Source organism: Corvus moneduloides, chromosome 3 (genome assembly GCF_009650955.1).
Source record: "Corvus moneduloides isolate bCorMon1 chromosome 3, bCorMon1.pri, whole genome shotgun sequence".
NCBI lineage: Eukaryota > Metazoa > Chordata > Aves > Passeriformes > Corvidae > Corvus > Corvus moneduloides.
The window spans coordinates 106,352,288-106,364,495 of NC_045478.1; the positions used below are offsets into that span (position 1 = coordinate 106,352,288).

The 12,208-nt window shown below is 39.2% G+C and overlaps 1 protein-coding gene across 1 annotated transcript in view; it reads right to left on the reverse strand.

The window, feature by feature from the left end:
• Window positions 1-234: 234 nt before the first annotated feature.
• The window catches only part of MSH2 (mutS homolog 2), a 45,545-nt gene continuing 33,571 nt past the window's right edge, over window positions 235-12,208 (reverse strand). Inside the window, exons 11-16 of the mRNA XM_032103210.1 lie at window positions 10,055-10,152; window positions 8,777-9,022; window positions 7,050-7,254; window positions 6,421-6,668; window positions 2,853-3,025; window positions 235-644 (exon numbers count right to left, since the gene is read on the reverse strand). Coding sequence (XP_031959101.1) covers window positions 474-644; window positions 2,853-3,025; window positions 6,421-6,668; window positions 7,050-7,254; window positions 8,777-9,022; window positions 10,055-10,152 — 1,141 coding nt within the window. The 3' untranslated portion in view covers window positions 235-473. The remainder of the gene's footprint in view (window positions 645-2,852; window positions 3,026-6,420; window positions 6,669-7,049; window positions 7,255-8,776; window positions 9,023-10,054; window positions 10,153-12,208) is intronic.

Here is a 12,208-nt window from a genome sequence, read left to right on the forward strand (position 1 = left end):
TGGACACACTTAGATGTTTTTATTCTAATGGAGCACTAACAAGGCATTACTAAATCTTTAGTGAATTAATTAATATAATTGCATCACACGAAAAAGAATCATGGTCTAGGACAAGGATTTTGTGTACGCACTGCTGCTTTCCAAGGCTCTGGCAATTGTTTGACACCTCAACTGTTAAGACTTTCTAGCCCACTTCTGGTAAAATATTACACATTTTGTTTGTGCAGTCAATAGTTCTTGATAGGAAAAAAACATTTTATTGTAAACTTCTAAAAGGACAAAATGATCCCAACTAAAGCAGGAATCTGGCACGTAATATGCTCAGAATTTTTTACAAAATAATTACAATCCAAGAAAAAATGCCTACATAAATCAGTACAAGTATCATGAAGTATAAAAGCTACAAGACAAGAAAATTATAGTTCTTTCAATACAAAATACACTTCAAGAGCTGTATCCTGTTCTCACACATTTCATGATATAACTTTCGTTCGAGAAATTATTTCATTCACAAAACTGTTGTTCTTTGCCAGCACATCATTTCTCAGCTGTTTCAACTTGACTTTGATGTCTTCTTCTGACATACCTGTCAGGGGCAATGCTTTCACTTGACAAAGAAAATCCTCAATTATCTTTTCACCTTCCTGAAACGGAGAGAAGAGAAGGAAAAGAAAACAGCAAGGATGTTTAGATTGCAAGCAGGAATTTTCCGAATTCCCTACAGATACAAAGTATTGTTCATCAGCAGAAACTCAGTGCAGGCAAAAATCATGGTTATCTTTGTCCTTGCTATCAAGTTCTAAACACCAGAACAAACCACTTATGCTGGTACCGGGAGTTCTTTTTCAGTCCACGAGCAAAAAGCACGAGTTGATCAGCATAAACACAATATTGAACATTATGATCTCCTATAAATGTTCCACATTTAATTCCAGTGTGCAGCCACATGAGGTGGGGACTGCCAGCAATAATAGCACCAGAATGGTCATATTACCCAAACTAGTTACTTTTAGAAGGGACTGTCAATCAAAAGCAATGTTTCAATATGCAAAAGGAAAGAACAAATTGTAACCAAGCAACTGGAGAGTGGCCGTCACCAAGGAGAACAGATGATAATTAAGCTTTATGCATATGCTTTTACACAAACAGGCAAAGTGGAACTTCTAAACAATCTGACTTGAATAGCAAGAACAAACATTGCAATGAACAGTATTCAGAATCCCTGTATTGGAAACAATTGGTCCAGAATGCAGAAGTTTGTCCTCTGCATTTTAGAATTCTACTGAAAAGTTTACTTAGTTTTCCTCTTATCATTTAAGACTGATGCAGAAGTTTCCAAAAAGTAATAGCACCCTTTTCCCTCTACACATGATGTTAACCAAGGCAGACAAATTCTCTGGGTGAGACATCTAAAGCTCTGCCATTCTATTGCCTAGAGAGTTTATGGAATATTATGTATTACTGAAACACTAAAGAATAAAACATGATGCTGTATTTGTCACAAGTGTTTGCAATGTCAATTTAATTTACACCAACTTAGGACCATGCAAGCCAGGTCCAACTAATCTGAAAATTCCTTCACCATGACACCTGACAGAGGAAAGGTAATAGTGGAGCAACTGAGGTAGTTGGAGGGAAAGCCTTCTGGCAGTAAAAAGTAGAACAAACCAGAGATTGTTCACCTAAAGCATCAGATCCACTTACTGAGCTAGAACAACAAATGCAGTTGACCTCTGAAAGTGAAAATAAAGTAACAGGGAACAGCCTCTGTCTAGAGCAAAGGCTTTTTAAATGTAGGAAGTGTACTGGATATGGACTAACACTTCAAGACTTCCATACACTGCTGTATTACCAAGGCTGCCAGAAGGAGATAAATGTGGTACAATGCTGTGAAGGTTCAGGCTGACTGCTGGGACACAGAACTGTGCTCTGGAAGCAGGTTTGTATGCACACAGCAAGGAGGACCCAACTGCTGACAAAAACCAATGAAAGCCACAAAGCAGAAGCATGTGGATTTCCCAGGAGGCTGCCACAGATGTCACTGTGGACTCTTACTCCAGCAACAAGACGACACAGGATATTCTGAAAAAGCTTCCTGCAGCCTTTGCTGTCCTTTACACTACCTGCTAACAAAGCTTCTTTAAAGAAACTTCATTTTATGACACCTGTACATCAGACATTCCAGGTACTGATTGCCATGTTCTTTGATATGATCAGCTTCTGAGATGTGACAGTTCCGATGGGACATGGAAGGCCACAGAGGAGAAGGCTGGGTGGGTATTCAGCTTTTCTCTGGTGTGAACAGATCTGATCACACTGGGCTCTAAGAACTCAGCACTAATGAACACTCAAATAAGGGGAAGCAAAACCAGGTGTGACCCAACTGCAGAGCCAAGAATATTCTACACAATGGTAACAGAAGCTGTTATCTTAAGTCCCAAGAAACTTTGCATACAAATTAAATAGTCAACAAAAGTGATGAACGCAAAGTTCCTGTTTGGTTCACAGCATAAATAAAACTCCACTGGACAGGCACACATATATAACTCAAGTATAACTCAAGCTGTACTGCTGGGCATTATTCTTTGAGGAAAAAAGAATAGTTTCCATCTCATGACTATATTTTTAGATAAAATTCTTGCCTATGTTAACTTGAAATTAATCTAAATCAAAACCCACTATCCCTGAACATCTCTTCAACTCCTAATGAACATCATAGCCAAGATATTTTGTTACAGAAAAATGCATTATAGGTAATTATTCTCAAGCTTTGGGGGAATTGGAATCCTTAAGCGATTTTGCTTCAGCTATTCCAGCAAAACAAATTTTAAAAATTATTTCTGATACCACACCTCTCTTTCTCTATATAACTTCTTGGCTGGTGGCTCTCCTTCAGATTCCTTGGACTTCCCAATGTTTTGGAACTCCTCCAGCTCCAATGCTTTCACTCTTGCACTTTCTATCACGTGTTTTGGGAAAGCTGCCAACTCTGCTACATGTATTCCAAAACTCTGGTCACAGACACCTGGAAGCAGAGAAAAAAACCCCAACAGTTAAGAATTCACAGAAGATAATATGGCTGCTCAGAGATTATATGGACATGGTTGTAATAGTTCCCTGTTCTGAAGAATTAAGTGCGTGACTTGATTTGGTTCTCCCCAACACTTTCTGATTTATTTTTTCTACTAAAAATGGTAACACAGAATAAAGAATACACTCTTACTTAATTAAGCTCTATTAGAGCAGTAATTGCAGCTCCAAAGTGCTTCAGGAAGAAATGGAAAACTCTTCAGACAGAGAATTTCCCTCTCATACTTGAAATTGAACAATGATTTTTATTAAAGCAGCACAGTCTGTAGAATATAATAATTTGCGTGCTTTTTAATGGATATTTCTCACATTTACTCTATACCTATATAAATACATGTATGTATGTGTAGAGACAAACATTAAAAATGCTGCGTTCTCAATCATCCCTCTCCTCCTTTGCATCTGTACCAAATAACTCCTCAGTCTCCAGGAGTCATCATCTTTAATTATATCAAAATCTTTCAACTGCAACTTCACACTTACTCCAATTAGTACACTGTTTATAACATGTGTTTGAGAAAAGTCCTCATAATTGCTCAAAATACGTAAATTATACACAGTTACATAAAACAATTTTCACTTCAGTATTAAAAGCCCTCTGATAAAATCTATCAACTCTTATTTGCTTACATTATCATAATTCCATTTGTTCTCCCACATATATTACTACATCCTTTTAATTCTGGTTTCCATCAAGGAGCTAAGAATAAATTAATTACACTTGCAAAATGACAGTTGTTTTTGGGTTTTTCAACTAATCATCTATTAAATACTGAGTAACTGAAGAATAGGTGAAGGAAGATTTAGCATTTTGACTTTTTCTGTTTTATTAACCTTGTAATCTCTCAGGTTTCTTAAAGGAAATTAACACATTTAAGCAGAAATCAGTCTTCTTGATTTTGTATAAAAAAGACACCTCCCCAGACTCAAATCTAACTCAGTTCTCAGCTCAGAGAATCCTGAGCAGAGGCCTGAAGAACAGTACTTCATGTGTCTCCTCTTCCAGTGATTCTGTCACTCTTGAAGCATGAGGACAGGGTTGAAAACACTGTATAAAAGTCCCTTGTCATGCTTTTCAGATTTAGTTATACGTTTCAAATGACATCAAACCTGTTATTTGTTTCAAAACACAGCTGTATCTGAGCTGCCTATACACACATGCTTGATGGAGCAACATAACAATTCCAAAAGGGAAACACTAAATGCAAAAAACTTTGGTGCAAGATGGATATCTAATTAGAGTCCAGATATTTAAAGATGAAGATTTCACAGTGCTGTATCTCCTCTGACAGAGGTTTAAGTAGATAGATAAAAAATATTGTGTCTCCATGCTCAATAGCACTTCCAGGAAAATGGATGGAATGAAAAGACATTGCATGTACAAAAAGATGTGTATGACTGAAAATGGCACAACTGATTGAAGAAAAATATTAAACTGGGCTTCCACAGTTTTTATCAGGACCAGAATGGCTGAATTAGTACAGGTTTTAAGAACAAAAGGAGTGGGTTGAAGAAAGAGAACTCACCCAACTGTCTGGGGAATATTAGGGGGTTTTATTATACGAGCTGTTCCAAAAGATTTAGAAGGTAGAAGGTTTTGATATAGTGTATATTGATTCCCTCCTCAACCAACATGCTCAAAATAAGGCATCTAAATAAAGATGGCTTCTTTGAAGATTCTGTACATCACCATCTCTTGCTGCACCAAAACCACTCACAGTTTCAATGTACACTTGCAGCAGTTTATGACTGTTTTTCTTCAGTTCCAATACCACACTAAATCACTTTTAAGCACCAGTTTGAGCAAGGCTTTCAGAGGGCTCTGAACCTTCACTTGGTGGAAGGAGCTCAACATGTGCTGGAGAAGATGGGAAACAACAAACTAGGAAAGAACCACAGACACCTCCTCTCCACTGGGACAGGCTGTGGACCAGGGCCACAGTGCTCTGGACTAATATTCAAGCAAAGTGCACCAACAGTGCCCATCTCAAAGGAATAAAGATCCCAAAAGACAAGGACACAGAGTTAAAAGATACAAGGCTGTGGCAGACAGAGGTAACCTACCCAGCTTTGAGCAGACTCTCAGCAAAGCCAGAGGAGAGCAGTACTTCTGCTGTGATTCCCCTTGCTCAGAGCAGTCTCCCAAGCTTTACAGAAAAGTACCCAAAACCTAACTGCAAGATTATAGTCAGAGGGGAATACAAAATTAGAAGTGGTCATACATGTAATCTAAGGGCAAGAAATGAAGTCATTTAATGGATTTAAAACCAGAAGAAATGAGTAAGAAATAGTCAATCAGTAATGCCATAGGAATAAAACCAGCAAGGTAACAGATCCAGGATAGCCAGAGTGTTCTACAGTAACCCTGTTCTACCCACCCAAGTGTCATCTAACTCATTCCTTTGTTGTGGAACTCAGAGGAGGAAAATTAAGAGGTACACAGAGTAAGAAGGAGTACTCTGCCCACATTTTAAATCAAAATCTCAGCCCCAAGGTTGCCAACCGGACTGAAACGCTCTAGTGAGAACAATCCAAAATCACTGTACAGTTCACAGCTAAATTAGAATGCCATAAATGGGCACACCTTGCAAGCCACAGTTACAGCTCTGCTTAATTTAGCAATAAATACAGGCTCCTGCTGAAGGGAGAAAAAACAAGTGATGGGGGATATAGAGAAGCAGAAGGAATAGATGAAATTTATGCCTAATTAAAAATTGTTTAATTTAATACTGAAAGGAATAACTGGATCCACTAAAAGGTTTTAATTAAATACATCTAACTGATCTTACACTAACAAAACAGGCTACTTGTTGTTTCACTATGATGCCATTTGCTAAAAATTAACCATATGATTTTTCCTACATCAAATTACTGCATAAATTGGGCAACATAAGACTAAGTCTTATTATAATGATATAGACATTATTAAAAACTATCAGCACATAAAAGGTGCATTCATTTCTTTTAAAAGAACGGTTTAACAAGTTTAAGTCTCTTACATCAGCAGGTTGAAATGGCTGATTTAGGAAAACAGAAAATAACATTCTGGAACCCTTCTCTCCATCTTTCAAAAAGAAAAGGGAAGCAACTCAGTAACATCAACTTGAATGGCAGAAATAGCCTAGAAATCATCACAAATAATCATCAACATCACCACCAACTGTGTTCACACAGGGACAGAGCTCCTGTCATACACACTGTCTATGGACAGAGAAGAACATATGTATTATAAACCCTAAGCCTCAAGTATGACATGAGTTTTTGGGGGGGATTTTTTTCCATTAAGATTTTTCTTCCCCAGGGCAAAATGAAGTTTAGACACAGTCTTACCTTCCTTGACGCGATAAAGCATCGTCAGTGTGTCATCGCTGGTCAGAGCAGTGACATGGAGGTTATTTACTGTTGGCACCTGGTCAGCAAGAGCTGTCAGTTCATGGAAGTGTGTAGCAAACATGGCAAACCCACAGATTTTGCTGGCAATGTATTCTGAGATAGCCCACGCTAAGCCAAAGCCATCATAGGTAGAAGTTCCTCTTCCCAGCTCATCGATGATTATCAGGGAGTTTTCAGTTGCTGTCCTAAAACCATAAGAGCATTTTGTAACGTTTGATAGCAGCATGAACTCCGGATATTGGAGTACCACAAGTTATGCTGTGGATGCAGAGCATGGAACAGGCAAAAGACCCTTCTTAGTTACATATATAGTGCAGACACAGCACCACACAGATCATTCCAAATTAGGTCCTTTGTCCCATTTGAACTTTGGCCTCTTGGTAGCAGCTCTGTATTGACCACTGGAATAAACAGAAGGCTACTTCAGGAACTTATGAACAAGCTAAAAAGAACTTGAGATCCTCCACTAAGATTCCCCACAAAAGAAAAATCCTAAATGCACCTTAAATGCGCCTCCTTTCCCATCAACCCCAACCAACGCAATCGAACAAAAGCACAAGACTTGCCTAAGGATTGAAGCAGTTTCCAGCATTTCAGCCATGAAAGTGGACACTCCTTTCAGCTGGCTGTCTCCTGCTCCCACCCGAGCCAGGATACAATCCACAATGGTTATCTCTGCGGACTCACACGGCACAAAACACCCAATTTGCGCCATAAGAACAATCACCCCTGTCTGTCGGATGTATGTTGATTTTCCCCCCATGTTAGGGCCTAAAGAAGAGATTTTCCAAGAATTATTTTAAAAAGCATCATCTTTTTACAATTCAACAGCTCTTTTAAAGGAGAACAGGCTCTAAATTAAAACAAAGAGTGTTTAAACTTATTACTGTCTCGCCAGAAAAGAGCAGCAAACTTGTCTAACAGGTGCAACAAGTGGCTCCAGGACTAACAAGGCTTGTTTGTCTTACTGAATGCTCCTTTTTCAAAAGAAAGGTGATCAGAGAACATTACGGGCCTTCATAAGTTTTGGGACTTTTCAAAAGTATAAGCAGTCATCTAAAACATGCATTCATGCCTAAAACTAATAAGCTTTAAATTAAAAACCATCAGTATTTATTTCTGCTTAAGAATTATAATAATTTGTTTTCACCTCAAACAACTATTAAAATGTCTCTATAAAAATGAAACAGCTTAGTTACAGCCTGGGTACCAGCTAATGGGTGACTTAGAATCAGCAAACCCAGATATTAATTAGTTATTTGTAACTGAAGTACAAATGAAATAAAAAGTATTATCCAGGAAACTGATCATTAAAACCAATTTTACACTTTTGCTAACCAGAAAAAGAAGCGTGTTGCCATGCATTTATTCAGGGTTTCAGTTTTTCTTTTTGATTATGTTAGAAGTACTCATTAATCATTCTCTAATTTCAGATCTTTGCTACTCAGAACGTATGTCAAGGACATCTGGATGGAAATTAAGATCCAATTAAATCTATAAACACTAAAAATGTTTTGGTGTGTAGTAAAATTATCTTAATTACACCAGAGAAAAGGGTAAAAAATGGTACAGTCATTGAAACATGCTTTGCATTTAAAATCAACTTTAATACTTCACAAAGAAAACACTAACAAAGAGGATGCTTAAAATCTTGCCTCCAAAAAGTGCCTACATGGCTACAGTACAATTGATGCCTAGTGGAATTTTCCACATCAATTTAGCAGGGTCAGGCTTTCCAGCTCCTGAGGTTGCCTAGCTTGTGGAGTTACATTCACTAAGGCCTTACTTTAAGGAAGGACAATTTTTTTATTTTCTACTGTCCTAGCAGCTTCTTTTTTCTTCACAAATGACTCTCTGTAAATTAGTGATCAACTTCTCCAAACAGCGCACTACAACGAAAGTCACAGTAACCAATTCCATCACTATTAGCTTGGATGATGAGAAATATGCTTGTATGTACAGAAACGTAGAATATCCACAGTCAAAGGTAACATTTCACATTAACATTGTGAACACTTTTTTTTTAAAAAAATATAATCAATAATAGCAATAAATAATAGCTTACAAATACCCTCCCTTCTTTTCCAGAGCTAACTCTTATTCCCCATGCAGAAAGATAAGTAATTCAGTAGCTGCTCACCCTTGATGTTAGAAATTGTTTTGACAGAATTTTATTAGGTTGCTGATTTGTTTTGGTTGTTGTTGGTTTAGTTTTTTTTAAAAAGACATCATTATTGGAAATACTCAAGACATTTATAAAGCAAATAACAAAAAAGAGAACAGAAGTATTTACCAGTAATAATGTGGAACATCTGCTTGCCCTTCTCAAATGTAATGTCATTGGGGATGAAGGCCACCTCATCCTGCACTTCGATGCAGGGATGCCTGGCACCCTTCAGCACAATCCTGCCTTGTCCCTTCTCCAGAATGACGGGACGGACGTAGGGCACCGGGGCCCCGTTTGACACGTGAGCAAAGCTGACAATGGCATCCAGCTGAGCTATCACATCATTCATCGTCTGGATGGGCTCTGCATAACCTGGTTTGCATTGAGGAGATACAAATTCAGTGCCATTAGCCATTCTTTTGCTTCAGCTGAGAAGGTACCTTGAAGCCTATACTGAGTCCATCAAGCTAATTCACCTGCAGTAACAATTTTTCTCAAGATGGAAGTCACCTCCTGTGAGTCTAGGATGTATTCCTAAAGTTTCCGTGCCTTGAATACCAAGGAGACTTCTTCAGACTAAGGAAAGGAAGAGGTGAGGCCATGTTGATTATTTTCCCTCATCTGGAAATCCAGTATGTTTCCTTCCTGAATAATACACTGGATTCTGATGCTCATGCAAGCAAACACACCAGAGAGACAGCACAGACAGTTCAGACACAGCAGCCATCTATGTTTATGTGACTGATGGGAGGGAGAGGCCTGTCAGATACAGTGCCTGTGACACCAGACTAAATGGCTTCCCCCAGTACCAACCTTAAAGCTTTGGTGTTTGGTTTTTTTCAGTGAAAGTGATAAGGGACTGGTCTAGAGCCCAAACTCCCCAGTGTCTCTTCTGCTTTTGGTGAAGGATAATAAAGAAGGCCCTGGAAGTAGACAATCTTGGAGCAAAATATATGGAAATAACTTAGGAAACCAATAATTTGTATTGCCATACAAGCAATGATTAACTCGATCTTATATTGCATATCAATGTTCTTACAGACCTCAGGTCCCACTCCTTCAGTTCTCTGCTGTCCTTCACCTCTTCTGCTGTTAGGGTGAAGGTGCCCAGAGTCAGGGAGGTCAGTGGAGGATAGATGTGGCCTTTATAGCCTTATTTTTGTTCCTATTACAGGATTAGCATTTGCACACACCCCATCACTGCACATTTGCAGAAATGCCAGGAAAGGGTCTGGCAACAGAAGACAATTCATATTTCAAACTTCCAACAGCTGTCTGAAAGCCACAGCTCACTTTTCACACCAATTCTCTGGACAATGTTACAGTTTGTAGAAGACCCTCAAAGGAACTGCAGGTCCTCCCAGCACTCCGGACTGTGACACACACCAAGAGTGGCACACTCACCTGAAGCAATGTTAATGATTTCCTTAACAATTGCATCCTGAGCCTCTTCATACTCTTCCCTGTTCCTTATGTACTCATCATTGATGGCGCTCAGTTTGCTGTGAACAAAACAAGAGTATTTAGAAGCTGTGGTGTCCTGCCTTCACCTACAATGCCAAACTTTTGGCTTCCTCATCTGTGAGTCAATACCAGGTGTCCCCACCTGTTTTAACAGCAAAGACCACAAAGCAACTGACCTACTATTCAACCACACCAAGACAGCCTCCAGATTAATTCCAAGTTTAAGATCACCCATAATGGCCAAACCAGAAATTCTAGCATCAACACATGACTCTTAAAAACATCCATGTTATAGAGATGCTATGTGATAAGGACTAGCTCTTAAAACTGAATTTCTGGCTATTTTGCTACATTTTGCTGCTAAGCAACTGCCTAATTAGCCCAGAGCCCTACAACAGGCTTATCAGATCTGAAGACATTGACTTCTTTCATTTAGTAAAAACCTCAGTTAACTACAGTCACTATGAACAGATTCTGGACTGCAAACTAAGGTAAGCTGAAATAAAGAAAAGAGTTTAAACAAGTTTTTATACTTCTTGTCTCCTAAACAAAGAACAAAAGTCTGCAAGACTGAATAAGAAACACACCCAAGTGGTGTGCCCACACTATAGGCAGAAGTCAGTCTTGTACTTCTAGTACCACCTACAGAAGCAACTATAACTTAACTAAGCACAGAGAATTCTTTTTTATTAGTGATGCATGGGCTGCTTCACTAAGGGAAAGTAACAGATGACACAGTACAGGTTCTAAGTACATCTTCTCAGTTACAGAAAAGCCTAATTTCATCATACATTTAGATTCACAACATATTTAGAACCAGAAAAAGCTGTTTTACATTTCAGGGATGTTTTTAAAAAATACCCTCTGAGTAAATGTTAAAACAAAATGCAATTAAGGTTTACACTTTGTTCATTTAAGCAAATTGGTGTGAAATACACCAACATATTGGTTGGTGTGAACCAATATGTTTGCCCTCCTTTTCGAAGAGAAGGATTTATAACTATGAAAGTGAGTGATTAACAGAAACCAGTCACTATTAGTGATAGCCCTGGCTTTAAACCAGCCTTGCCCTGTAGGCAGTGCTCCTCACACTTGTGTGTCAGTCAAGATCTGACTCTTGCTGAACTCACACACAGAGCACGAGCAGCAGGGCTTGTCTGAAACGGACTGCACCATATATTAATCTCTGCAGCTTTCACCCTTCCATGGAACACAAGCAGGAGGCTTAAAAGCTAGTTTTCTCCTGGATCTGCCACTGACAGACAAGGAAGAACTTGTCAGGAGGCTGAAGTCCAGTTAGAGGCTGATTATTTGCAGCATTTCCTATGGTTGATACTGGGGCTGATCCTATTTATGCCTTGATTAACAACCTGAACAATGAAATTGAATGCACTCTCAAATGCACTCTCAGCAAGGTATAACAATGCCACAGGAAGGAGAGCTGGCAGTGTGCTGGAGGACAGAGCTGCCATTCACTGGGATAACTCCAGGCTGGAGAAATAGGTGAACAAGAATTTCAGCACACGTCAATACAAAGTCCTGCACCTGGGATGAAATAACTCTGTCCACCAATACAAACTGTGGTCCACATGGCTATAAAACAGTAAAAAACAAAACAAAAAAAATCATAAAATCCTTCTCCACTGGGTCCCTCAAGAAGCTGAACACAAGCCAGCAGTGTGCCCCGGAGGCAGAGAAGGCCAAGCCCATGCTGGCTGCAGTAGCTAGAGTGGAACCAGCATCCTGAAGGAAGTCATTCTTCCCTTCTATTCAGCACTCCTGAGATGACATCTCTGGTTTTAGGTTTTGTCTTCCCAACATTGAACCTGGAGCAGATGGTCACCACAAAGGTGGTACAGAGCTGAAGCACACGGCACACAAGGACAGGCTGAGAGAGATGCCTGCCCAGGCTGAGAGAATCTGAAGCCTGGAGGGAAGAGGCAACAGACTCTCCTTGGAGGTGCAGAGCAAAAGAATGAGATACTAAGATCCCAAGTTTCTGCAAGGAAATTTTCATTAGACCTGATTAGGAAAGTTTTCATAAATAGTAATTCAGCACTGGACCTTGTGCCCCACGAGACTGTGAAGGATACT